The 27,935-nt window shown below is 37.9% G+C and overlaps 1 protein-coding gene across 1 annotated transcript; it reads right to left on the bottom strand.

Moving 5' to 3' along the window:
- Positions 1 to 55: 55 nt before the first annotated feature.
- LOC133987954 (complement C3-like) lies at positions 56 to 27,935 on the bottom strand. Its single transcript, XM_062427452.1, is given in 44 exon segments — positions 56 to 457; positions 778 to 925; positions 1,391 to 1,474; positions 1,566 to 1,658; positions 2,519 to 2,582; positions 2,584 to 2,609; positions 2,847 to 2,964; positions 4,697 to 4,786; positions 4,915 to 5,002; positions 5,440 to 5,488; positions 6,396 to 6,477; positions 7,355 to 7,417; positions 7,709 to 7,864; positions 8,026 to 8,103; positions 8,232 to 8,317; positions 8,471 to 8,621; positions 10,054 to 10,146; positions 10,303 to 10,462; positions 10,607 to 10,682; positions 10,839 to 11,045; positions 11,219 to 11,308; positions 11,392 to 11,455; positions 11,606 to 11,821; positions 12,475 to 12,614; positions 12,712 to 12,791; positions 13,877 to 13,991; positions 14,090 to 14,287; positions 16,269 to 16,337; positions 18,166 to 18,295; positions 19,053 to 19,205; positions 19,381 to 19,566; positions 19,660 to 19,754; positions 19,865 to 19,955; positions 21,701 to 21,847; positions 22,034 to 22,149; positions 22,807 to 22,927; positions 23,056 to 23,158; positions 23,343 to 23,430; positions 23,532 to 23,614; positions 23,930 to 24,018; positions 24,290 to 24,378; positions 26,020 to 26,182; positions 26,765 to 26,963; positions 27,780 to 27,935. Coding segments are annotated over 44 exon segments (4,947 nt in total). The 5' UTR covers positions 27,857 to 27,935; the 3' UTR covers positions 56 to 324.

Genomic DNA, 27,935 nt, shown 5'->3' with positions numbered 1-27,935 from the left:
GTTTTTATCACATTTTGTCTATTTGATTTATTTAGTTTATGAAAGGAATCCAAACAACAATGGAAATTAGGTTTTATTTAATTCATACAATGGGAACCAATTAAAAAATATTATCAGTCTTACATCTTCCCCTGTATTAGTTTATATTCTCATTGTACACGTTCACATTTAAAGAACAAGCGCATATGTCATTTCCAACTACCTGGATTAGGAGATACAGCTCTCAAAGCGGAATCGTTGTAACATTTTCATGTGTATTAATGTACTAAAAACAGCAATGCAAAAATAGAGCAATCCAAAAAAAAGTATTTCTTTTCATTTTTTCTAAGCATGACATTTGACCCCCAGGAGCATATCCTCCATATCATCACAAGTAGGTTTGAGTTCCTCAGTCAGACACTCTGCTTCTGTGGGCCAGGACTCAATCCAGGTTCGTTCACCAAGCACATATATTTTCCTGAGAAGAGCAAAGTGAAAATGTGTTTTTATGTAACCAGATATTTGTGCATCATTAAATAGAAGGTCACCTATCAAAGGAAACCACTCTATGTTACAACACATGCTAGTAAGAAATGTATAAAAGAACAGAATAATGACAGCAAGAACAATGTTGTGTTCCTTGATGCCAAAAAAAGTTATAATCTATGCATATTAACTACACCTGCAAAATAGGCATTCTGATTGACAGGCAAGTAAATCATATGCAACAATAGAAAGAAATTAATTTTCAATTTAGACAGTGTTAGGTGGAGAATATAGACACATACAAATACTCACTCCTGTCTCTGGTTGTCTACATGAATATCTCTGGATGTGCCCATTATGAGGTAGGTATTGCCTTTTTTCAGATCAAAAGCTGGTCTGCAGTGTGTATAACCGAGGAATATGCGCAGTGCATTTGGTTCAATCACATCAAAGCTTTTGGCTATCAACATCCAAGAAGAGGGAAAGAAGATAATTGCTATTATATAAAAACACATTTTAAACTATAGGTGCAGTTTAAAAACATCACTGTTGTAATCTTAAAGACATTCCCAGTCAAGTTTATGGTTAATGATTTTTTTTTGTGCGTGTCTGGGAACACCACTGAGAAGACAGAAAGTAGCAATAAAAATTCAAAAAGCGGCAAAGAAACATCACAGTAAAGATCAAGCAGCTCAAGTAGTTAAATGTTAAAAGGAAATAAACTGCAATATTCTTGACTTTCTCATGATAATGTGCCATTACGATATCGAAATATCAATACTTAAAAGTATTATCAGTCAAATCATGCATAAATGGCATCACAGAGTGGCCACAAAATAAAGAAGCATATTAATTCATCAGCTCTGAGGTGGCAAGCTTAAATGGTTAGTAACATTTATGAAGTTTAAAAGAGATAAATACCCACCTTCTTTGATGACATTCATAACCCGCATTGTGTAAATATCAGTAGACAAACCCTCTGTAAAGTTCTCCATGCTTACTTTGTACACTGAGGACACACAAGTTGCAGATTGTTAGCTTGCTTGCTTGTTCATTCATTCTAACTCTCTCTTCACTGACTCACAAACACAAACTCTTACCATACTCTATTTTGGTGGTCCGTGTACTTTCGCAAGCCTTATCTTTTCGCACATTGTTGCTGATTTTTTCCTTCTTCTGCATACTGCAGTTCTCTGGAAGTATATAATAAACACAAAGTAAATACTACACATGTGATATGCAGTAAAACACTCAACACTGGGTCACCTGCCTTCTCTAAATTGGCTGGACTATAAACTCTAAATAGGCAGGGCTGGAAATAAGTAGGGGATAGAGAAATCATGGGCTCTGATAGATGTGGTCTCAAATCATAACTGTAAACCAAGTAAAAAGTAAAAGCAAGTAAAAATGCACTCAATAAAAGGGAAGTTGGGGAATTAGCAAGTCTTTATTTTCTGGAGAAAACTCAGTGTGTGTGTGTTTAGTGCTACATTTAATGTCTCTTCAGCTTTTTACTTCACCACATCACACTTGTCTCGTTTTAGTAAATTATGTTTACATCTTGTCTCAGGTATGGTTAAGGTGTACATATTGTCTCCTCATTTATGTTGAATAGTGGCGTACGCATGATTTTACAACATAATGTTATATTAACAGTTGCTGAAAGGAGAAGATACTTGACATAATCTGAATTTCATGTCACACATGGTTGCTTCATGTTGCAAATATCAGTCAAGGAACTCAACTGACTGATGCATTGAGTGCTTTGGACAAAAACATACAGACAAATACAGTAGTCCAGCAGTGTAATCACCAAAATAATCACTAAATGCAGGTTGTTCATGTTCTTGGTGTGAAAGAGAATACTGATACAGTTATATTCCGTTGATGAGATTTAGCGGATACTGCGACCCATGTTTTTGTTAATATTAGGTCCTTATTAACCCTCAAATTCAATGTTGAGAATGTTGTTTTTCTTTTCTTGTTCTTTCTTGTTTCCTGAAGAGTTTCAGATATACCAAATTTATTCTTGAACAGCTTACATGTTATTTACCTTCAGCACATGTGCATTCATCATTTGTACAGAGCCTCATTAGGTATCCACCAGTCCTCTTTGGGGTGGTAGAATTTCACACAATGTGACTCTGCAAAAAAAAAGAAGTCTTATTAGGCAGGAGCAAATCAAGCTGGTCTGGAGGGTAGGCAAATATCTTCAGGGCCATTATGGAGAGTAGGACATGTTACAGCAACCAAGACCTTTATGCATGTTCATATGGACATATCATTATTCTAGTAACAGACTTAAAAAGCCTGAAGCTATCTTTTTAAAAGCTCAAGCTCAACTTATCGTCAGTGTGTGTGTCTAACCCTTGAACACTCACGGTTTATGTTTCCATGGTTGTAGTATTCATAGACAGTAACAGCAGCTGGTTGCATGACACCCACTTTCAGCTTCTGATGGATCCTAAAAGTGATCTCCTGTGGTCGTTCGTGAGAAACCTGTAGAGACATTTACAACAAGCCATGTGAGAGAGAGAGAGAGAGAGAGAGAGAGAGAGAAGAGAGAGAGAGAGAGAGAGAGAGAGAGAGAGAGAGAGAGAGAGAGAGAGAGAGAGAGAGAGAGAGAGAGAGAGAGAGAGAGAGAGAGAGAGAAACACAGCTTAATCTCAGTTGTTATTGTGCCCTTAAAATGCACAACATAGCCACCCCATGTTACCACTACACAGTCAATCCTAAAACAAATAGCCAAAGCCAAGGTGAATATACTATGACTGCATTTATCTCAGTGATCTAGTGAGATATCAGCTGAGTCAACACCATCTTCATCTCCACCTCTTGCACTCTGACCTGCTGGATCTGCTGCTCATAACCTTTATTGATGCTGCACAAAAGCAGGCTGTTCTCTCATTGTAAACACAGTATAGAAACATAACAAAATTGAATACAATTTCCTAAATTTTGAGACCAATCATTCAAACAGATTCTCTTCACTGAAAAAACTGTATCTGCATGATATAATTGAATTTAAAAAATCATGAGATCAGTAAAGAATATACAGAATTATAGTATACTGTATCATATCAAACATTATTATATATTATACAAAATACAAACTTATTGCAATCGAGTGTATCCATTCCAAGTCATTATGTGACTTTTACCAAGTTTATTAGCATTTTAAAATGTTAATACAGTGTAACAGTTGGTAAAGTAGGTTTACAGAATTAAGGTGTATTTATATCAAATAGACACAATTACAATAATTAATAATGTCTGAGCTGATTTGGCCAATTTAGCTGACATCTAGTCTTAACATCTGAATGTAATAATCTGAGGTCATCTTTTGTTTTTTCTGCACTACCAAATAAACCTTTCCCTGTAGTTTGTGCCACATGGCAGGCCACTGTTGGACTAATTCAAAATACATCTGTTGTCAGATAAATGAAAAGTTGATTTTATGCACATATATAACAATTTTTGATCTTTGGGCTTAGAAAGGTTATCAAGTCATTCCAAGTCAAATCGCAAGTCATTGGTGGTATTCAAGTCTTTTTTTGATTCTGTCAAGTTGAGTCATCAGATTCATGACTCAAGTCCACACATGCTAACACAAGCCTTGTTCTAGGTGTTCACAGGTGTGATTGACATATTATTTTTCTTCTTTAACCCCTCAACTCCTTTTTGATAAAAGTCAGCAACACAGATGAGGGCAGAGATGGCTAGGCTGCCTCAGACTGTGCAACAACAGGGTTCAATCCTTCCTTCATTCACACAATCACACTTTTTTAAACATTCTGGTCTTGATGGTTCCTTTCAAGATTTTGTTTATGTTTCATGTTTTGGACCTACTTCATGTTTTATTTTGTAACCATGTGCCCATGTCTTGATTCCTATGTTATTTCCTTTTACCTGGGTTCCTGCCAGTTTTCCTGTACCTTGTTTTGTACCTTTAGTTCCTTGCCAGATTCTCTCCTTTGTGTATACATGCTTTCCAGTCTTTTGTTTCCTTGTGTATGACCTGTGAGTACTCAAGTAATAGTTTAACTTTACAGACTGTGTAGTTTTGTTTTACCCTCTGGATTTTTGTACTGAAGAGTTACACGTGCAGTTTACCGGCTGCTCTTCAAAGTTAACATCAAAGGTCTTGTCAGTAAAGCTTATTTGAATTTGAGAAGGAGAGTCAAAGAAAAAAAAGGGATAGAGTGAACAAAAAAATGACAGTATGTGCTACCTTGTCCAGGTAGATGATGAGCGAGCCTCTTTCTGACAGGGCTGTGTCCATCTCATATTTTGAAATGATGCGGGCACGTCCGGTGGACAACTACACACAAGCATAGACACACACTTACACACATCCTCTGACAATCTGATAAATCTTAAAACACATCCTGTTTTTCCCCAACCATAATCATTGACCTTTGAACTGTATGTTTATGTAAAGGCTCTTACCGATTTCAGGTCTTTTTCATCAAAAATAAAGCCTGTTAGCAAGCCAACATCCACAATTGTCATGGTTGCATCATGATCACCCTTATACCTGTACACAGAATAATTCAAAGCAAACAACATTTTGAGAACATACGGTAACTAATGAGAAGCCTGAAAAACAAAAGGTGTGAACTACAGGCCAGCCAGGGGTAGCTTGGCTCCTCTTAATAAGACATGATTTCCTTGCAAACATAATTTGTGAAAATTTGGGGGCCTCTAAACTACTGACAATGTGTTATTTTTACCATGCATTTCTATTTTTCTGTATCTTCATTATCATGGATCATGCTTAAAATTGGGCTATTATTGATGTATGATTCATGCATGAGGGGGATTCATCACAAATTCACATTAATAAAGATACCGGCATGCATGCTATTTTTGATGATGCAATATCATAAACTTAACTCACTCAGAAAAACTCAGAACTCGGAAAAAAACATACTTTCTTAGTCCTGCTCAGACTTAATTTCTGATCATACTCACATAACCTCTATTTTCAGCTTGTATATCGTCTCTTCCTCAAGAACTTTCTCTGGAGGAGCAAAACATTAGCAGAGCATGTTTTTTCTTTTCATGACAGAAAAAATGACAAGCAGATAAACAAGACAACACAGGGAAGACAGAAAATGACAGCCGATAAATACAAATAAAGACAATTAGAACGCAAAACTGTTGGAGTAGAGTTACTGAGCAGTTTCAAGCTTTCGCTTTTACTTTTTACAACACCATCATTAGATCGAGGTGCCAGGAAACGACAGCTGATTACTCTCCGGCATCAATTAAAGGGGCATTCTACTTACAGATGAAATGAATGAAGTGTACTACTCAGTTTGTGAAAACTGTTGCATAATGTCTTTTATGGTTCAAACGTGAGCTTTCTGAAGTCTGAAATTAATAACCCTAATTATGTCATCAGGGCTATCTAGCCTTGGGCTTGAGCATTATAATAAGGAAAACTGTGTTACAGACTGGAAGTGTGGTGTTTGAAAGGTATGGGCATTTATCAGGCAGCGAGAGTCAAATGAAAGATGTCACGAAGCTGCATTATTAGAAGTGTAGGATCCAGGGCTTTTATAGCAATGTTCAAGGAAGACTTAATATACATCAGCTAATGGCAAATGTCATTAAATGCCAGCGCCCTTCTTTAGGAAGTGGGATATCTAACTATTTCTGTCAGTTGCGTTTTTATATTTTCTATAATTTTATTATTATTATTATTTTCCATTCCATACCATGGTGATGGCTTTGTAGTACAACTGAAAGCTTGAGACAGCAACGCTGTGTCCTTTTTTGGAGCAACTTTACTCTTAATGCATTAAATATCAGTGGATTTACTGGTTTCAGAGAGAGAGAGAGAGAGAGAGAGAGAGAGAGAGAGAGAGAGAGAGAGAGAGAGAGAGAGAGAGAGAGAGAGAGAGAGAGAGAGAGCATCAAATCACCTGGGATAAGCTGCACAGACAGGTCAAACTTCTGACAGTCACTCTCCTTTTCTTCAGGCAGAGCGTAATACAGTGATACCATCTGTCACAGAGACAAAAGAGTATCATACACACATTGTACTCATCAAGTTAATTACTGAGGATTAGAAAAGAGGCATAAATGCTAAAAAGAGGTCAGATGGGATTTAATGATGATTAAATTCCAAAACACAATACTTTAGGAACTTATTATATACTTAATACTACAAAACTATATACTGTACTATAAACTTAAAGTGATTTCTCCTATTCCCCCTCTATCTCTCCTTCAGGCTTTTTTCTTTCTACTGCAGCCACTCAATGGCTGACCAATCACCATTGAGAATATTAATTGGAGCTTGTTAAACCTTTGCTGAGGGTTATTGGTGGTCAGTATGCACTGTTTCTTTCTCTCCTGGACATATTTGGCTGCTGAGAGCAATATTTGTGTGCAATTCAGAATTTAATCACAATTTTCAGGACTCATTTGTAGGTACATCGGCAGTTTCCATGTAGTTGCACAACTAGTGCTTTGTTTTACTTGCAGAGATCCTGGCATCAGAATACTCTGGTTGCAAAATATTAAAGGACCATTCCAACATTAATGCTGTTGAGCTGTTAGTAGTTTGCATATTATTTTATGCAGGTATTAAAACTATATTTAACATTGTCTAATATATGATACCTCCTAATGTGCTTTATACTGTATGTTTATATGTCTATGTCTATTCTATACATACAGAAAGTAGGAAGAAGGCCCACATATGTTCTTTCCATAACACATTATGTAGATCTTAAACTCAAATATCATAAAAAGAAAGCATATACATGCATGGTAACATAGGTACATTCCTCCCATACATAGAATTTCTTCTCATGTCCCTTTGAAGTACACAATAACACACAAGAAATGATAAAACTCAAAAATGTGTTATACTTACTTTCACTGTTACTTCTCCTTTTCCCATGGCAATAACTTTCACATCTTGGTTTATGTTATTGAACTGTTGGGATTTAAAAGATGCACACGTGTGCATAAAAATATCCACAGAGAAAAAAAAACACACACAGAGAGAAGCTTCATTAGACATTTCATCAAAAAAAAGCAATGCACACAGAAACTGAGAGGAATTATAACTTTAAAACTGGTGTTTTCCACTGTAATTTGAATTTCATACATAGGGGAGGCTGTGTGTCTACCAGCTTGTTTTGGAGTTCTTTTTCCCCCTAGTGGCCAGACATTGATTAATGCAGCAGTAATTCATCTTACTATATTTGGGTGTGTGTATGTTCACCTTAGATGATTTAGTGGCGTAGTGGTTTTCCCTGTTGAAGTTATAGCGAAAGGAGTCTGCCCTGTTTGGCATGTCAACATTAACATCCACATCATACTCCTCTTCGTTAGCACTGGCCCAGTACTCAGCTACTGCCTGGTATACCATTATGGTAGCCTGGAGACAGAAAAAGAGACAATGGGGTAGCAAACACGAGATTCACAAGATTGACCTAATGCTTAGTCTCAGATAAACCATCAAATAATAAGGATAACTGCATTAAAAAGACCTAATATAGATGTTTTACTACAGAGAGAGAGAGTGATAGAGTTGCCTGCCTGAGTTGATCCATAGCCTCCACCGTCTTTTTGCTGTTTGGTGAACCATCTGACAACGGGTCTGGCATCTGCAAAAGCCTTTAACAGTGACAGTCAAATAAATGGTTCAAATCTCTGTGGCTGACAGGTGACAGTCTCTATTCATAACCTTCTGTTTTCCACAGCGTAACATGCTGGTCATACATATATAAGTGTGACATACTCACATTGGCCTTGACCAGAGCCAGAAGAGCATAAGCTGTGGCCTCCAGGGTGTAGAGATGCCCCCTTTGTACAGGCCAGTGATCTAATTCTGAGGAAGACAGTCATTTTAATACTTCACAATTCCTCCCATAGTCACAACCAATCAGTGAGCGAAGGTATAATAAACATTCTGTGTATGTGTAATTCTTCTGTAGACTTTTTTTGCCTCAATTTGTTTAAGAATATTATTATGGATTGATACCTGAGGAGACAAATTTGGCGAGGACAAGCCGGTTCAGTTTGTTTTCATTGGCCAGGGCATATGATGTCATGGCAACAGCATATGGGTTGGTGAGGCTGGGCAGATGCCTCTCCAAGTAGGCCACTGATTTGCTTACACTTTCTGGCAGATTCTGGACAAAAGGAAAATACTTCAATGCAAAAAATGCACACATTTAACAGAGAACCTTTTGAATATGAGCTAACCCTTTTTTCCTGTTATTGATTTGGTTGCCAGTGAGTGTCAGAACGTCAATAGTCAAGATCAAATAACTGGAAATAAGATTAGCAATGCACTTGTTTATTGATAATTTTACACAGGAAATACCTAGAGCCCTTCCGCAACCATGTTTTGAACTTAAATCTTCCAGTTAGGAGATATTGATGCTAACCATTGAGACAACATGCCAACTGGCCACTGGTGCTGTGCCTAGCCATTGAAATGTTGATCACTTTGGTCCAAAAGACACATTACCTCAATTACTTTAGTGATCCTCTGACTTTGTTGTAGTGCCACCACCAAGTCAAAGTTTTCACTTATGCATTTAAGTATCTCAACATCTACTGTATGGATTGGGACAGTGTTTAGTACTGACATTCATGGCTCCCAGAGAATGAATCACATTGACGTTAGTGGTCCACTGATTTTACTCCAAGTGCCACCTGTTAAGGCCATATTGTACATTAATAATATCTACATGTTGAGTCTTATTATTTAGTTAAGTAAGGTTATTATTTGAAGTAATGCCGATCGTCTTATCTGGCATCTACTTTTATGTAAGCTATATCTGTGCTCCATCAGTCTGTTCTGGGCTTGCGGTTTCTGGGTAATCAAGCGCATATAAGGTAGTACCCTGAAGGTGTGCAAAGAGAGTGGATGTGGAGCAACAGTTTTCTGACCGTAAACAGGCTCTGTTATTTTTCGTTGATTTTATTATAGTTTTATTAAAGATATAGACTGGTGGAAAGTACTATCTAGTATAGGACTCCAAGTGGAGACGCTTTGTTTTGTCATTTGACATTTGTTCAAATAAATGTGATGATTTGTACTTTACTCCAGCCTCATTTTTGCACACGTTTTGTTTTTGGAACATGGAAAACACGAGTCAGAAACTTTGCATCCTGCAGAAGATTTAGGCACAACACCACCAGATAGGCAAAGTTTTCACTTATCTAGTGTTCTTATCTAGTTTGTGCTAAATTCAACTTAACAACTGATCTCAAAACTCATCAGACACTCCAGAGCTTTCTTTTCTGTTATTTCCCTCCAATTGCTCTACTTGTTCCTCTTGTCTCTGTATGTTTATGCAGCAGAGTCATAAAGGTCTAGGATAGATGTAAATTGTTCACTCAAGTGGAAACATTTTTGTGTCAGATTGCAGCACCCTGGGAGAATTGGCGTCTACTTGCATCTTTTTATGCAACGTCTAAAATTAACTTTGCTTTCTGTCTGGATACATAGATGCTGCTGGGTGTAGGAAGTAGGGGAAACGCTGTCAAAAGAAGAAGATAGAAATAAGTAAAGGAAAACTAAAGAAAAAAAAAGTTTGCAGGTGAGCTACTCACAACATCTTTTTCACATATTGTGCGTGATTCCTGCATAGCAATGAGGCAGAAGGCTGTCAAGGACACATCTGATTCTGCGCCCTGCACATCACCCTACATCAAGACACACAAGCAAATGTGTCAGTTCCATCATTATCATTACCAACAGTAGTATTGAACAGTGGTTTAAATATACACAATGGAAGTCAATAACAACAGCACTTTTGTTTAGCACCAAGATGAAGAACTGCTGTTACTTGTTGCACGTACAATCATCTCTCCATGGATAATTGATCCAACTTCTTTAAAATGGCCATCAGGGATCTGTGCGTTGAGAATTAGAAACCTGACAGCGTCACAGATCACGCTCTTTTCCACTGCAACCAGATTGTAGGCAATAGCAAACACCTTGGCAACATAGGCTGTCAGCCTTACAAAGGACAAGAGAGCAGAGAAAAGGAGAGAGTACAAAAAAAGCAAATTTTACATTAACTGTATCTAATATATTCACAGTTACTCAAGCTTTTACTGAAATAAGGGTTGTGCAGAATGTTTGTACTTTTGAATGCCTCACCAGGTGCTGCTCTTATGATGCTTGAACACAGAAAAAGAACCATCCCTCTTACGGTAAGCAAGCTCGTTCTGATAGCCTAGACACAAAAGAAAATAAACAATCTTTTCTTGACTGTCATTTAACTCTACCAAAAGTTATCCATCTGAAGCCAGTTTGTTCCCTTGTATTGGGCTCCTGAGTTAAGCATCTGCAAGTTTCTGGTATTTGTGTGAATTGATCTGTGTGAGCCTACCAGTCTTGATGTGTTCAATGGCTGCTTTACGTTTCTCAATGCCCACAGTTTCCCACTGGTTGGTTTTATCCAAATACATGGTTGCAATAACAGGCAGAGTCATCCTGATCATGTTCTGCTCTCCACAGCCACCGGGCTTTTTGATTAGAGTACCCATTGAGTTCCCACTAATCGCATTCTCCACCAGTTCACTTATCTGCTCTCTTCCTGTGTGAACACAAAAACAAATGACAAGATCAACAGGAAGAAACAAACATGCAAAAGTGAGGTGGTCATTTCCAATCAGCAAGAAGAACTGTCTCCTGCAGCATTTACAGTTAACAATAGTTAAATGTACAAACACTGTCTCATGTTCCAAGCACAAATGTATTATTACTCACCTGACACAAGGATGTCTGTCCTAGTAGGGCTGTTTGGAACCATATTTGTCATAGAAATGTTACTGTTCATAACTACTTCTTGTTTGCCAGCTAAAAGAAGGAACAGGTGAAAATTACCAAATAATTTTTTTCTTCTTCTGTGTTTACTGCAGTACCTTAAATATTAAACTCACCTACACCATCCTCAGCAGGGTTAAGGGTTTTTATATTTAAATTTTTTTTCAGTACGCCTTCAGGCTGCAAGAACACAATTAAATCCATATGGTATTACAATCACATTTCAAGCAAATTTTTTACAGCATTATGCAGGTTTAATGTCAATGCATCACAGCAGAGAAATTGTTTCAATATGGTATACCAAGCTCCACATGGGTCTGTCTCTCTTACCACCACCAAAAGCATCTTCCTGATTCCATCACTAAGATAACGATCTCCTCTAACAGCTGCTCGGACCTCAATGCTGTGTTCTCCCTCCTTCATGGGAATAATGACGAAGGGTACAGCTCGTGTAGTTTCACTCCCAACACTGACTTCCTGGCGATACCTCACGCGCTTTGAGGCTGCACTGCACACATGCTCCGTCTCAATCAGATCCACACGCACCTTGAAAACAAGACAAAGATGGAGACGTTCTAAAAAATAAACAGCATACACTAATTATTAACTTATTATTCCTATTTGTGTATGCATTTATTGCATGCTCTAAGTTACTTTTGCTGCACGTGTTTAGTATTTTTTGTGTAGTATTTGGACAAACTGAATAGGCAACAGGTATTTGGCATAACCAATCACTGCAGGAGCTAGAATGGCAATACACAAACTGTGTCTGGTCACAGTCACATCTGTCCTCAGACCTGCTATAATATGTAAAGTCGGAAGTCACCACATCAATGTAATTTTGACATAACTTAAGGGAAAACTACAGTTTGTCACCCCTTGGATTTTATTTTTAGTCAAGCTGACAGTTATCATCTGACCACTTGTGCTTGCTAGTTTTTAGCGATGTTGCTGCATGGACACTAGTGTCCACTTTTGAGCCATTTGCTATCTAGATTTGGTATGCCCAGTCTTGAAACTTCCGGGTCTGGTTTTCAGACAAAACAGACCTGCCAATTACGCTGCTCAGTCAGTGTGATTGGCAGTCAGTGAAACTAACAGCAATGCATGCAGTCCCTTTTGATTAAACTCAGTTATTACAGCATATACACTGAGAGAGCTCTGTCCCGAAACATGGGAGATCAACAGCTCAAACTTACAGTGACCCGTTCATTGATGTAGTTGTGGAGGATTGCCTTAATTTCCAGCTGCTCTCCACGGACGGCAGAATAAGGCAGCCTGAGATCAATGAAGAAGTCCTTCTTCACAATTATATCTAATGGGTCGGACACACAGATACCTTGTAGAAGAGAAGAGAAACAAACAAGGGATGAAACAGAGGAAAAGGGAAAAAAGGTTCATGATTTTAAAATTAGAGTTGCTGTGGGAATCCTCACCATGAGTACTGGACAGGCTGATACCGGTGAACTGCCAGGTCGTGATAGAGTCTTTCAAGGGGAAGCTCATCTTTTTTTCACTTAAATACACAGAAAAAGCAGAGTCAAAGAAGTAAGAGGTAAAAAATATAAAAATGTTAGAGGCTGTCATGAACAGTGTTGGGGAATGTTACTTTTAAAACTAACTTATTACATTACAGCATTACCTTCTGAGAAAGGTAACTCGAGTACTTTTGCGTTACCGAAAATGAAAATCCCTTCGTAATTCCTTGCATGTTGTTTTAGTCAAGACCTCCTTTAAACATAATGACTGTACCATCATCACACAGCCAAGTCTGGCCCATATTCTGTAAATATTTACACTAATAGCAGGAATAACAGACAAAATATCCCATGTACAGCTCTTTATTGTATTAAAGTGTCTTCCAAAACATATGCCCACATACAAGTTATAAAAGGGCAACAGGCTCTTGTTACCCGGCCACAACTTACATGTCACTGTTATGTTCTTGCTCTCATTTCCTCCCATAAAATCAAAATAATGTGAATATTTCACTGAAATGAATGCTGTCCCAACTTGCTTACCGAGTTGCCATACGTAGCTGGGTGCCTGTCTGAGTAGTTGGTTAAAAAATAACGGATTAGGCTACCTTTTTGAAAATGTAACTAAATAAGTACATAAACTGCAGACATAACACATAATCTAAGTACTCAAAGTACTAAATTCAAGTCACATGGAATAGATTATGTCAACGTAGACAGCAGTAGCTGAGTGAGTTTGCAGGCTGAGCACTCATGGGTTAAGTACACCACCATAATTTAAAGGGTATGGTACCACACCTGCTTAAATGAAAGGAGGATGCTCTTTTGTCTCTAAGTAACCCCACATAATGTATACCTATCTGTTTCCCACCATCAGATCATGGCCTTTCTATCAGTCCAGCCATTTGTTAAACTGTTCCTGTGTTTTGACCCATTTTCTGTTCCTATCTACTCACTTGCCTTGTGTGCATGTCTGCATTTGAGTACTCCTCCCCCTGTTGTTTGAATGTATTCATCATGGCAATGTATGAATAGGGACAGAGTCAAGTTGGTGGCCTTAAATAGCTTGCAGGTATTGTTTATCAGTGTATTTTTGAGTGAGTGTAAGTTTTGGTTGCCTCACCAGTTACGTCGAGAACATCTAGGCAGTTCAATAGGTGTCCACAGCCAACTTTCAGGGAATTGGCTACGAATGACAATATCATTGCTGTCCTTGTAATCTTCAACACCGTCCTCACCTGCAGGGTAATTCAAAAAGTGACTATTTTTCACTGTGTGGTAATTTTACTAACTACCAGTATCACAGCTGAATGTAACATCGATCCCTCGTCCTTACTTCGAGCCAATAGGAGGATGTCATGCTTCATCTCAGCTCGCTGGCCTTCCAGCTCGGTGCAGCATTTCACAAAGGCATCAACACAGGCTGCACCGTCAGTGATGTATTCGCTCCGTCTCTGACAGGTGTATGAGAGGGGGGTGTCTCTCATGCCGTCCAAACAACAGTCACGTTGCAGCTCATTGTCATACTGACTCACTTAAAGGGGAGAGGTTTGTGAGATACATATGTGAAATTTAGAATTTAATTAAAAAAACAAAAATGTAGATGAAAATACAATAGCTTTTTGAAAGTTCTGGCTTCGAGAGAAGAAATTTGTAATTTAAGAGGAAAAATGAACAGCAGCTGAAATTGTTATCTTTAACCGTAAACTTAAAGCCCACCTCTTTAGACTGACTTTTGAATAGATAAATATTCTAATATAGAGAAGATTTATCTCTCACCTTTTTAATGTTAGTTCTCCTAGCAGGAAGTTTCAGTGCAGCTTTAAGGCAGCACAACAAAGGTGTTTCTGACATTAATGATGCCAGTGTCAATGGCTTACAGACCTCTGTGAATCTTGCTTCAGTAATTAATACTAATAGACTGATCACTGGGTGTACGTAAGTGTGACTAGGTCACTATAAGTATCCTTCAGTGCCCTATGGAGGCCTCCCAGTGGTACTATCTTTTTATTGGTTATTGTTTATTTTACTCAGGCATAGTTTGGTCACCTATAGAAGGTCCTAATCGCACACGTTCTCATTAGGAGTCAGTATTGAATCTCCAACCAACCGAGCTGCGTTCAGACCAAAAGCGTCTGACGCGAATTGAGCAGCAAGTCTACATAGAAAATGAATGTAAATGGCGCGATCACACGCGATTTTATATCAGGCGGCGCGAATGAAGCGTCTGAAGCAAATGAATGAATGAGTGAATGAATCAAGCGCCTGAAGCAGCGCGAATAAAGTTTGAAAATTTGAACTTTTCAGACAGCATCGTGCCGCGAATGAAGCGTTGATCCAAAAATTGACATTTTGATCAAGCGGCGCGATAGAAGCGATTCAAGCGATGTTTACGCGTCAGACGCTTTTGGTCTTAATGCAGCTTAACAGCCTGTATGCGTTCATGAAGAATGTAAGTTCAATTTCTTTGTCATTTGATGGATAATTTGTATATTTCATATTTTCATTGGCATGTTAGCTTAGCAATACGAGTTAAATTAGATTAACATCAAAGATGTCCATTCATTAGCCTCTGGTGATGCTGGTATGCTGGAAAGTGCCCTTATATTTCTGTTATTGTACTATTTTGGTAATATGCCTGTAATATTGCTGTAGTATTCCTGTAATACTCTGTTAATATGTATGTGATATTTAGAGTAGTTCAGCCTAAATTGTGGTTTATTTAATTTCTTTCACCATAGCTTACAACACGTTATGTATCAGTTATTGTTACAAGGTACTGATATTCCATTCTGTTGTTATTCTATTTCAGTAACCATACAATGTACATACACTGCCTGGAACCTGAATAAACGTCATTAAACATATGCCTGCCTACCGTGTCCTTATCGACACCCTACGGGATATAGTTGAACTCCTATATCCTGATCCAGCCATCTACCTCATTGTTCACACAGTCCTTCACACTGGGATATACACCAAGAAGCAGGCACACTTTCTAGACATTGTTTTTATTTTACTTATCCATTTGAATTTCCTTTTCTTATTGTTTTTTGTGGTTCTTATGTGACTTGGCTGGTCTATCGCTGTGATTTCCCATTGGGATGGTAAGTTCTCTATCTAGCTGAAAGCAAATGTGTTCACCAAGGCTGCTGAAATAGCGGAGGTTTGACACCAGGTTTGTCTGCTGTTGACCTGTGTGTTGAGGAATTAATGTGTATGACATCCATTCAACATCCATTTCAAGATCATAAAATGATAATAACTTCAAGCTCATATTAATAAGTAACATACTGTTGCTGGGGTACCATGCTAGTATTTTTCAGTTTTTAATTAATAGAGTTCAACTTTATATGCGTTCCTTAAAATATATGTGTGTTGACTGCTTGGGTCTGTAGGAGCTCTGTTCAGAAAAAAGTGCAGTTATCTTTAAAAAACTAACAAAAAACAAACAAAAATGGAAGCCATTAACATTTATTCATGACATTTTTATATTACCGCCTTTTAATTCTTACCTAAGCCTGTTCTGACGTCCAGTATAGTTGTGGCTCGTTTTCTCCTCTTCTGGGCCTCACATTTAAATTCTGGAAGTTGCATAAAAGACTAGCTCTTAAACAAAACCCAACAGGTTTAGACAAAGGGTTGAGTTCTACATGGTATAACTGATGTGATACTGATAAAATCAGAAGGAGGTAGTTTGGTGGGTTTGAAAATTGTTAGAGATGTAAAGGGTGGCCTTCGTAATATGTTAATATTGTGTTAATTTTAGGATGACTTTGTGAAGAAAATAACCATGCATGCACCAAATGCCCTAATGCTGCCTGTGTTTCAAGACTGCCTGGTCTGCTGGTTGCCGTTATGGTAAAGTTGTAGTTTTTTTTCCTTTCTTATCTGCGCTGTCATACAAGAGAGAGTGTTGAATGTTTCACTTTTTGCTGTGCATACAAGCTAAGTATCAGGTGCTCTAGTTTTCATGCATCAGGCAAAGCAAATGCTATTTAGCTACTTGTGAGACTGCTATTGCTCAACCACTATGTTTGCTATTTTATCAGTTTCAGCTTTGCCAATGTGCTTACTGTTGAGATTCAATGTATTATAATCAATAAAAATTACTTAAATAAGTATCCTTCAAAATGTAAAAAGAACTGAAGAACTTTCTCATGTTTCATGAACAAATTAACCAACCTAACGGTAAACATCATAACGTAAAAGACAAATGATTGTTGCAGTCTATTTGTGGAAATATGCTGCTGATTGGTATAATCTAATGGCTCTAACGTTTTGGTAATGTTATATATCTGCCAGTAATGTTATGTTGCTGGTAGTTTGAATGACACAAAACTTCCTGTGGCCGAACAGAGACAAGACAGAAATCATAGTGTTTGGTGCAAGGACACACAGGCAACAGGTCTGCACTTACTTGGAATGTAACTCCTTTACCGTCACTGACAAAGTCAATAATCTTGCAGTTATTAATGATGCTGACCTAAATTTTAATTCAAACATTAGCAAACTGTCAAACACCCTTTTTACTGGTTTTCCTGCCCACATCTTGACTAGAATCTGACCATATCACTCCAATTCAGACAGCTACCTTTTCATTACAGAAGTAATTTAAAAAATGTCCTTCTGGTCTATAAAGTACTAAATGGCCTGAATATCTGACACAAGTATATCTGTCAGGTCCAAATCAGGTGACAGTCTGCCAGCTGATTTGGGGTTTGCACCACAACCAACTTTTTTTTCCAAAGGAAAAATACAGAGACTGTTTTTTTTGTTTGTTGTTACACTTGAACTAGTTCTCTGTGTGTGTGCATTTGTATGTGTGTGTGTATACTTGAATGTGTGTGTATATAATGTCTGCCTGTATCTGCAGGCATGTCCAAAGTTTTTACTGTTTTATCACTCTGTAAAGCACTTTGAAATTCTGTATGATACTGTACCCTACAAATAAACTTGACTTTCCAACGGATTTGCCAACTACTGTATCAAATAGGGCAACACCAGTAGTCTCAGAACGCTCAGAGGACTTGAAAATTACATAAAAGCATGGAAATTAGACTAAAAACCAAATCTGTCTTTAGTTTTTGTTAAAAAAAAAAAAAAAATATATATATATATATATATATATATATATATATATATATATATACAAAAACATTTTATCATGGGAAGCTTGGGAATACTGGTAGGACACCTGGAAAGTTGTACTCGGCCGCTTTAGAGAAACAGGCTGAAGTCGCCAAAATAGAGGTTAGTGTGAGTGTGGTACATTATTTTCAATGCTTAGAAATCTGATTTCTATATGTTATAAGAATGTACTTCTTGTGCTTAATTTCCCTCTTATACCTTTCTGGAATCCAACTAGTAGGAAGAGGAAACTGAATCAGACCTTGGGTAAAAAAGTGTCACCTTGTCTGTAGGGTGTCCCAGAAGCCACGCTGGACTCAAACAACAGCCCAGCATCGTAAAATACACTTATGCCGTCACTCCCTCCACCTGGTGTGCAGCCTGTATCAAACTTTTCCACGATTTCCCATATCTGAACAGGATGAAAGTCATACACACACACACAGAAATACAAAACATACACAAGTTAAAGTACATTTAGGTATGGTTTAAGGAGCATCTACTCATTCAATACCAGAGGGGGACATTTTCTCACTGCTCTTTAACTCACCCCGGCCTTGTTTACTGGGTCAATCATTGCCAGGGTTACTAAAGACAACTGGAGTTTGTCCCAGACAGACTAAGTAGAGACTTTTGAGTTGTAACCTGATAGGGCCCATGGTTTTCTGTTCAAGCCAGTCCAGGTTGTGGTGTATATCATCCTTTGTGTCTGAGAGTACATCACTGCACAACAGGAGGAATCACTAGCAACAGGAGGAGCTGCTTACTTTATAATAGTGTCTGTCTTTGTGAGGCTGAACTGTTGATCCAGTCTATGACAGACAATTTCCCCCCCTATACCAATTGGGAGTTCCACTAATTACACACTTGGTGGTTTGACCTCTGACTCATCATGTCTAAGTGTACATGGGTAATTCCAAGTTGCTCCAGATGGTGATTGTGATGAACTTGGATAAAAGTGCTATTGAAATGCAGTACATTTGCCATTATACTTATATTTATATCAATTATATCTTTTGAATTAAATATTTCCTGAGTGAAATTCCCAAGTATTGCACCGTTTATTACTTTATTTTATAACATTTTAAATAAAGAATGAAATTACCTTATATTTTCTATCTAAAATATAATAGAAATGTGTAATTTTAAAGATGAAATAAAGAAATTACCTTTTTCTGGGTAAGGCGGTGCTCATTGTTTAAAACATAGACGCCTTTGTCAACTGCCACCATTCCCACCGTGGCCCCCGGGTCCCCTGTGACCATCAGCTCAAACCTGTTGAGAGGCCTATATGGTGGATCTGTGATTGGCTTCAGTTTCAACTAAAGGAGAAGAGAAGAGAAGGACAGTGAAAGAAACATGAAGATTTAAAACAACTGGATAAAGCCATGCACAACCTCATTTATGACTAGACAATTATTATTAACTTCATCAGTTTGTGTGTAGGTGTCTTATTTGCTCATTTAAAACCTGCTACTTCAGTGTCGTGTGCCTCACCGAGCCCATGCAGGAGTCCTGGACATTCACCCAAACAGAGTCTGATACCACTTCATTGTTATTTACATGGTAGTAGGCTATGATGCGGAACGATGGCAGCATGTCTTTGGTGATGGGAAATGATGCAGAAATCAGCCATTCTCCGCTTAATCTGCCATATTTAACCAGCTGACTCCTGCTCAGGACCTGGGGACACAAGTGGTGTGAAGCACAACAAACATGCAAGCATGTGCACAATTTACACACACACAACATCTGCACTGGTGAGAAGACCCTTACCAGGTACGTGATGTGCTTTTGTACATTTCCCTCCCTGTTGCTGACTAAGTTGAACCTATAGTTGACTCCTAAATTTACATCAGCAGCAGCCACATCTGAAATAATGACATTGCAAAATTAGTGTGAGCTAAACAAAGGACCCTTTGAAAGTTAGTTTGACAGCACTGTAACCACCATAACCATGTTATCACATGATTTTCTTTACCTATGTGGAGGTAGTTGTTGCTTTTGCCGGTGTATGGATGAATTGTCATGGTGGCTGAGGCTTGGTCAATACCATCGACATCGGTGCTCGCCTTCAAATAAACACAAGTTAGCATACAAAAACTTCAACTATGTGAAGTGGTAAAACTTACAATACAGTACACAAAATTGTGAGTAGTAACGAAGGATTGAGCAAGTTAGTAAGTCGAGACCTGATAATTAATAAATTGTTAATGTGTCTCTAATTAGGGACCGAGCCGAAAGGCAAGAGGGCGAGGACTCCAGAGGAGTCCTGCCCTTGCCTGGAGGCAAGGACCGTATTGTATTTGTATCGTTTATTATTCTACCGTCTCTTTGAGCCTTAATTTGACCCCCTAAACCTGCTCCAAAACTCACCAACGTCGAACTCTCTAGCGCCACCTAGAAACAGTAAAACGGCCACTACGACTGGTAGGAATGTCATAGAAAGATCAAACTAAAACTCAATTGTTTGTCTTATCGAGACCTACAAATCATGCACTGACACCACTGACCTAAATCCAACAGGAAGTGCACAGTTTGCCATTACATGTGGGATCTTCAACGATTTTTCAGGCTTTTCAAAATATATATATTATTCCTGCATACTTTCAGTTACAGACTCCATTCAAACGTCATTTAAATGTAGCCACAAGTCTCATCTATAGATGTGTGTAATTTGGTCTGACTATGTTTTATACTTTTTGATCTGCGGACACACATATGCACCCTGTTCCTCTCCCATTCAATCCCGAATCTCCATTCTGTCTGTGCATGCTCTGTTGTCATGCTCTGCAGTCGTTAACTACCATGGCAACGACTGTGCTTGTGTGTGTGTGTGTGTGTGTGTGCAGCTGGCTCAGAAAACTTGTATTGATTCATGATACCTGATAAGGAAAAGGTGCCTCAGTTTTCTGTTTCTAGTTTAAGTTTATTGACTGTATTATTATGTTTTTAGATATCTGTGCAGTCTGTCAACTATTTCACTGACATTGCTTTCAAAGTCTAGATCAAACACGAATTACATGAGCATGAACTACAAACATATCTACAGGTTTCACTGGAAATAAGTTCCTCTCCTGTTTGACTCATCAAAGTGTTGGAGGTTCATTTCAGTTGCTCAGTCTAAATGTCTACACAGACAGACAGACAGACAGATAGAGAGAGAGGGAGAGAGAGAGAGAGAGAGAGAGAGAGAGAGAGAGAGAGAGAGAGAGAGAGAGAGAGAGAGAGAGAGAGAGAGTGTGTGTGTATATGTGTGAGAGTGTGTGTGTTTGTGAGTGTGTTTATATGTGTGAGTGTGTGTGTTTGTGAGTCTGTGTTTATATGTGTGTGTGTATCCAAACACTGACCACTTTCTTAGAGTCTCAGAACCAATAGCTGAATGGTACAAACTTAGTAATCATTACCAATTACTCAAAGTTACCTCCTCTTTTTGTATGCTCTCAAGCAAAGTGACGTATAATAAATGAGTTACTACTACTACTACTACTGGTTACTATGTAGGGTCTAATATTTAATGATCTTACCATTACTTGCCATTTTTGTCTTCCTTATGTATGACATCATGCTACAAAACTAACAGGTAGTGAAAGGTCAATCAGAGACAGCAGGTTTACCAGAAAAAAACTCTGTTAAGAACAGATACACAGCCACTACAAAAATCACCAGCTTATAAAAGCTTTATAAGCATTCACCTGTAGTAATAATTCTGTTCTGTGATTAATTTGACGTCTGATATTAACCTGTCACTTACATTTGTAAACCTTGGCTTTAATGTGTCTATTTTGAAAAAAATCAAATCAAATCAGACACATACAGTTATTTCCAGTTGTTGAGAGGTTCGCTGTGTATTGATGGGAAGCTTTGCCATGCCACTTTCTGAGGTCCTGCCTCCCACCTCTCCTGGATTCACCACAACTGAGATGCCATTTGCTGGGGTACCATCGGGGTTCTGAACTTTGACCTGCCATCCAAGAAATAAACATCCAAAAAGTCAGAAAACATGAAAAAAAAGTATGCTATTATGTAATTATGTTTTTTAGGGCAATCTAATACTGTTAAGGAAATAGAAGACATTCTGTGTAAACTGGAGCAGAATTGTACATTTGAGTATAATCTAATTTGACAAACAAGTAAATGTGTACTTTACCGAAACAGTAAAAATCATTCCTGGTTTGAAATATTTGGGTGTTTTCTTAAACTGGATGTTGTAAGGGGACGTGACAATCTGGATACCTTTCAACACAGCCTCCACCATTTCACTACCTGTACAACGATATATAGACATGCTCACAATTATATATACAAAGAAACATGCGTTCAAAATAATTATTAAGAGGACATAGTTTAACCCTAACCCTAACCCTAACCCTCTTCTCATTTCAGTTTGTTTGTTTTCTAATTCTTTACTTAAAACAAGAACTTCTTAAATGTATCCATAAAAGTTTGAAACTGAATCATATCTGGTATATGTGAGAGGATATAATGTGAACAACCTCTTTAATTCAATTTAATATTTGACAAGCATCATAAAAAATAATAATAATAAAATAATGACTGCAAAGATGTAAGAGACTGCTAAGACCTGGGCTTTTTTCTTGCAGGAGGCATTTTTACATAAGTTCTCATTATGTTGGAACTTTGTCCATGTTTAGCATACATCCAACTTAATATTAATGTATAAATAAAAGAAAATTGCCAAAAGCATATGTCAACTTTAATAAAACGTCAAAGTATGCACATATATAATTATCCAGATACAAAGTCTATGCTTTTTTTCTCTTTCTTTCTGTCCCCTGAAAATTTGAGATACTCACAATACTAATATTGCTGAATCAGTATGATTCATAAATGATCAAACACTGTGAATCTGAGAATGCACACCACAAACAGATACACACACAATCAGTCTTTCTTGCATACCACTTTCTGTCAGCACACTGACTGCCACATATATGGATCTCCCAACCAGCTCATGGATATCTTGGAAAATTTGTGTAATGTGCTCTCTCCTCAGTGTGACCTCTCCTTCACCTTCCAAAATCTAATGTGACATATTCAAAACATGCATCAGGATATACAGTTAATGGAATTTAGTAAGTTACTTAACATTTATAAATGTTATAAATGTGTCTATAGTTACTGAGATGCTGCAAAACTGTATTTGCTCACCGGCACTCTCTGAAGAGAGTCGGGAAAGCTGTTCTTTTGACCAACATGCTCAACCCCGAATACCACGTAGGCCATCCCATCCACCTCTTTACCAAACAAATACCTAAAACCCCCATTAAAAAAAAAAAAAATAGGACAATAAATATGCAAATGGTTAAAACACAACATCAATAAAAATGACATCTACATCATTAGTAAGAACCTTCAGCACAACCTCTGAAGTCAGTCAATCTACTAAGGCAATGACCTGGTCTATAAATTCACAGAAAAAAAAAACTTGCACATACATAGCTTTGATGGTGATGGTGAGCTCTTTGTCATTCACATGGAAGTAAGCGCTCTGAGAAGTGAGTTTCACCTCCAAACTGGGAAGAACTGAAACATTAAATGCACCTTATTGTGTGTCCAACATGAGATGAGAAGTAAGTAAATGTTGTATAGGTTTTAAACAACAGTTCAGGTTATGAAGGATTCACCATATTCTTTGACTTCAAACTCTGCGTAGAAGCTCTGCTGTGGGTTGCTGTTGAATTTTGCAACCACTTTCCACAGTCCAGTACTATAATTACACATACATAAGCACACAGTGTGTTAGCAGTCACTTGTTAGGTGTTATTTTAGTTGAAGAGGTAACAAGCCAGAAATATTAAACCAACTAGGTAAGTATCCCTCTCTTTTATCTTTCTATAAAATGTTATGCTTTTAATGACTTATCTTGAACTTGGGGGAATACAAATTAATTTATCCAATGGACCAAGCCATGCAAAAAGGGTTAGGGTTAGGGTTGGCTGCTAAACAACATTATGTGTTGAGCACTGGTAGGTAATAAACTACACTATAAACAAATAAAGCTGAAGTAAAAATGAATACTGACCTGACAATTTCACCAAGCTTGTGTTCTCCAGTGTGGATTCCTGATCGCAGAGAGAATTCACCCTTTCGAAGAATTATGCCATCAGGGGTCTAAAAATAAGTACAACCACTGATGTGAGCTTCACCAGTTCCAACAAGTGCTTTAATGATTGAATGAAATGATTGTATTCTATATGTAGCTGATTAGCTTTAATATACTTATATCCCCCAACCTTCCTGTTGAGGGAGAGGCTATATAACCCTTTGAAATTCTAGAAAGGGACATGCATGGATCTTTAGTTGATTTTTCATTTCCTTTGCTAAGATCAGTGTTTTTTAAGGAGGACTTCATTCTGTGTTAATGAAAGGTGTAGTCCAATACCACAATCTCTGTGATGATAAAATGATCAGTTGCAGAATCCCTGTCCACAGGCTTCATGCCGGGTGTCACTCCAAATATCCTGTAGTTGACTGCCAGAGAAAGAAACACAGCTTAGGTTATCATGACCAAATATGAATGAATTCATATTTTTATTATTATTATTATTATTATTATTATTATTATTATTATTATTATTATTATATTTTGGCTTCACTTTTGCATAGCAGTAGCAAGTGGAGACATGTCGTCCACATTTATATACTGTTAGTGTTCACCACCGGCCAAAGGTTGTGCTATTTGTGTTCCCACCTTTTTGCATGTTACAGCAGGTGCTTGACAAGGTGAGGAAGGAAGAGACAGAAGTAATTCTGGTGACTGCAAATTGGCCAACCTAAACATAGGTTACAGACCTGAAGTCCCTATTATCAAGGATGCTATGGGCTATATCATTGTGGCCAGACTTGCTTAAACAAGACAGAAGGGAAATCTTCCATCCATCTCCTCAAAAGGCAAGAGTCAACCTCTAGAGGTAGCAAAAAATGTTTTAAATGCCAGTGCCCCCAGGGCTCTTTACTCAGACAAGTGGAAAGCATGTGAGCACTGTTGTGCTGATCAAGGTGATAACTCAATTCACTGAAACATAAGTGTTATTCTTTGCTTCCTTCACAACCTACACTACCGGTCAAAAGTTTTAGAACACCCACATTTTTCCATTTTTTTTATTGAAATTCAAGCAGTTCAAGTCCAATGAATAGCTTGAAATGATACAAAGGTAAGTGGTGAACTGCCAGAGGTTAAAAAAAAGGTAAGGTTACCCAAAACTGAAAATTATACAAAAACACTTAAAAATGTAGGTCTTTCCTACAGAGAAATTGTGAACAAAGTCAAGGTGTCAGTGAGTACAGTTTCCTTCAACAAGCACTCAGAAACTGGGGGAAACTGTGAAAGGAAGAGGTCTGGCAGACCCAAAGCCACAACAGAGTAAGAAGACAAGTTTCTGAGAGTCAACAGCTTGCATGATAGGCGGCTTACAGGACAATAGCTTCAAGCACAGCTTAATAGTGGTCGTAGTAAGCAAGTCTCAGTTTCAACTGTGAAGAGAAGACTTCCAGTTGCAGGTTTGACAGGTCGAGTTGCAGCAAGAAAGCCATTGCTAAGACGTCAGAATAAGAAGAAGAGGTTTGCCTGGGCCATGAAACACCACCAATGGACTACTCAAGACTGGAAGAAGGTGTTCAAAATCAAAAATCAAAATGTAAAATATTCTGTTCATCACGCAGGAGTTTTGTACGCTGTCAAGGAGGCGAAAGGGTGGTTCCTCAATGTGTGACATTAACTGTCAAATATGGAGGAGGAAGCATGATGGTCTGGGGCTGTTTTTCTGGATCCAGGGTCGGCTACCACAGCATTCTGCAGCACCATGCAGTACCCTCTGGTATGCACGTAGTTGGTCAGGGGTTCATTCTACAGCAAGATAATGACCCAAAACACAAGTCCAAGCTATGCCAGAACTACCTTAGGAAAAAAGACCAAGATGGTAAGCTTGAAAACATTCTTTCAATAAAAAACTGGAAAAATTGGGGTGTTCTAAAACTTTTGACTGGTAGTGTATATAAAAATGACCTCTCACTTTCCACATTTAAGGTGTATTTGGCTGCCATCTCAACTCATATAAACACTTTACAGGGGTAGGTGTGTGGGTGTGTACAGTGAAGTAGTGCTGGACTCACTGGTGCTGCTGGGGGTGTAGAGGGGCTTATCAGTCTGAATGAAGATGTAGCCAGACTGGAAGGAGACCAAGACGACTTTCTCCAGCACTCCTTCAGGGAACACAGCTTCTAAGAATACATACTGCTTTATGTTGGGATCCTTATTGAAGTCTTTAGCAGGGATCTATAATACGTTTGAAGAGACATAAGCAGTGAATAAAGAGCAGAAGGTACATATCATGGGCTCTTATAGATGGCAATTAGATAGATAGATAGATAGATAGATAGATAGATAGATAGATAGATAGATAGATAGATAGATAGATAGATAGATAGATAGATAGATAGATAGATAGATAGATAGATAGATAGATAGATAGATAGATAGATAGATAGATAGATAGATAGATAGATAGATAGATAGATAGATAGATAGATAGATTGTGGTTGCAATGATTAAATGAAATGATGCTACTATTGCAAAACTGTCAATGTTGGTCAAATAAGTGGATGTGCTTTCAATAGTACAATAAGTACAATATAAACAAAACATCAACAAATATCCAGATAGCTTAAACTGAATGGTGATAAAAATGGGCAGATTTGCAAAACTGTGCAAAGCAGTTATAAACATGTGTGCATATAAGAGCTATGTAAAATATATGAATATGTAGACAATCTATATAAGTATATTACTTTAGATAAGTTGATGAACACACACACACATTAAAACTTAAAATTTTAATCAGACTCATTTATTCATTACTGTAATTTGTCCGAGGCCCTGGAATTTGTTCTTCTTAGTAAGGGTCACATCTGTGGCTTTTAGCTCCCTGTTTTTGGTTGGATGGGTCATTACTCTGATTTTGACCCTGATGTCATCATCATTTATGCAATCTTGACACTCCACAAAAATGTTTTCTGTTGTTCCTATCCGTAACACGTTGGGGGCAGACATCACCCTCCTGTAGAGCAGTGGGAGAGAGAGGTAGAGTGGTGTTACTGTACAGGCTGAAAACACTTGAGCTATTGTACATGCATTTTACAAAATGTAGTTGCTATAAACTATCAATACATCCTAATAATGATGAGAGACTTTTGCTGTAAATAATGATTATATGATTTTGGTCATATAGTCTGCAAGTGTAAAAAGTACTTTTAAAAAGTGTGGAGGTAACATAGGAAGACTAAGGAGAGGATCCTCTGCTCCAGCATGGACTTCACACACAATGAGTGATCCATTAATTACGTTGCCCAAGTTCCAGAGATGGACTTATAAAATACTGTTTGGCAAAAAATAAAAACTCTGTTTGCTGTACCTGGTATCACAGTATATTGACTTTGTGACAAAAACTGAAAACTGGAGTGCAGCTCCACGTTGTATAAGACACAGATGAAATGGAATATTCTTCAATTATTAACTAACTTCTATTATCTAACTTTTTGATTAGTGAAAGGCCATGACTCAAAACATTAAAGATGTGTTTAAAATCAGATTAATAAGTGCATCACTGCCACCCAAATGTAATTTTCCTTTATCATCGTATTCCCCTTACAAAATGTATGTATGATAGTATCCACCTTAACATTTTCCCTCAAAAATATGTTCATGTTTCTCACTGTCAATGGACACATTTCCAGTTAAATCCTCTCCCTAGGTTTCGTCATTTGTTTATAAGGTTTCGTGAGCCCATATCAATATACTGTAACAGCTCAAGTTCAATTTTGAAAAGACATTCAGGGTCAGGAAGAGTGTGTAATGCTAAGCCAGGGCTACTTACAATACAGAGCCATCAGCCAGAGGAGTCAGGGAAGAAAAGGCCAGAAAGGCCAGCAGCCACAGCTGTGTCTGCCACATATTCCTGGCTTGTCTTGATCTGCTGTCAATGTACAGTCATGCTCTGCAACAACCTCACTATATCCATCCACCCCCTTCC

The sequence above is a fragment of the Scomber scombrus genome, chromosome 2 (assembly GCF_963691925.1).
Source record: "Scomber scombrus chromosome 2, fScoSco1.1, whole genome shotgun sequence".
NCBI lineage: Eukaryota > Metazoa > Chordata > Actinopteri > Scombriformes > Scombridae > Scomber > Scomber scombrus.
The sequence above is the reverse complement of the archived record's forward strand: the minus strand, read 5'-3'. Positions and strand labels throughout refer to the sequence as shown.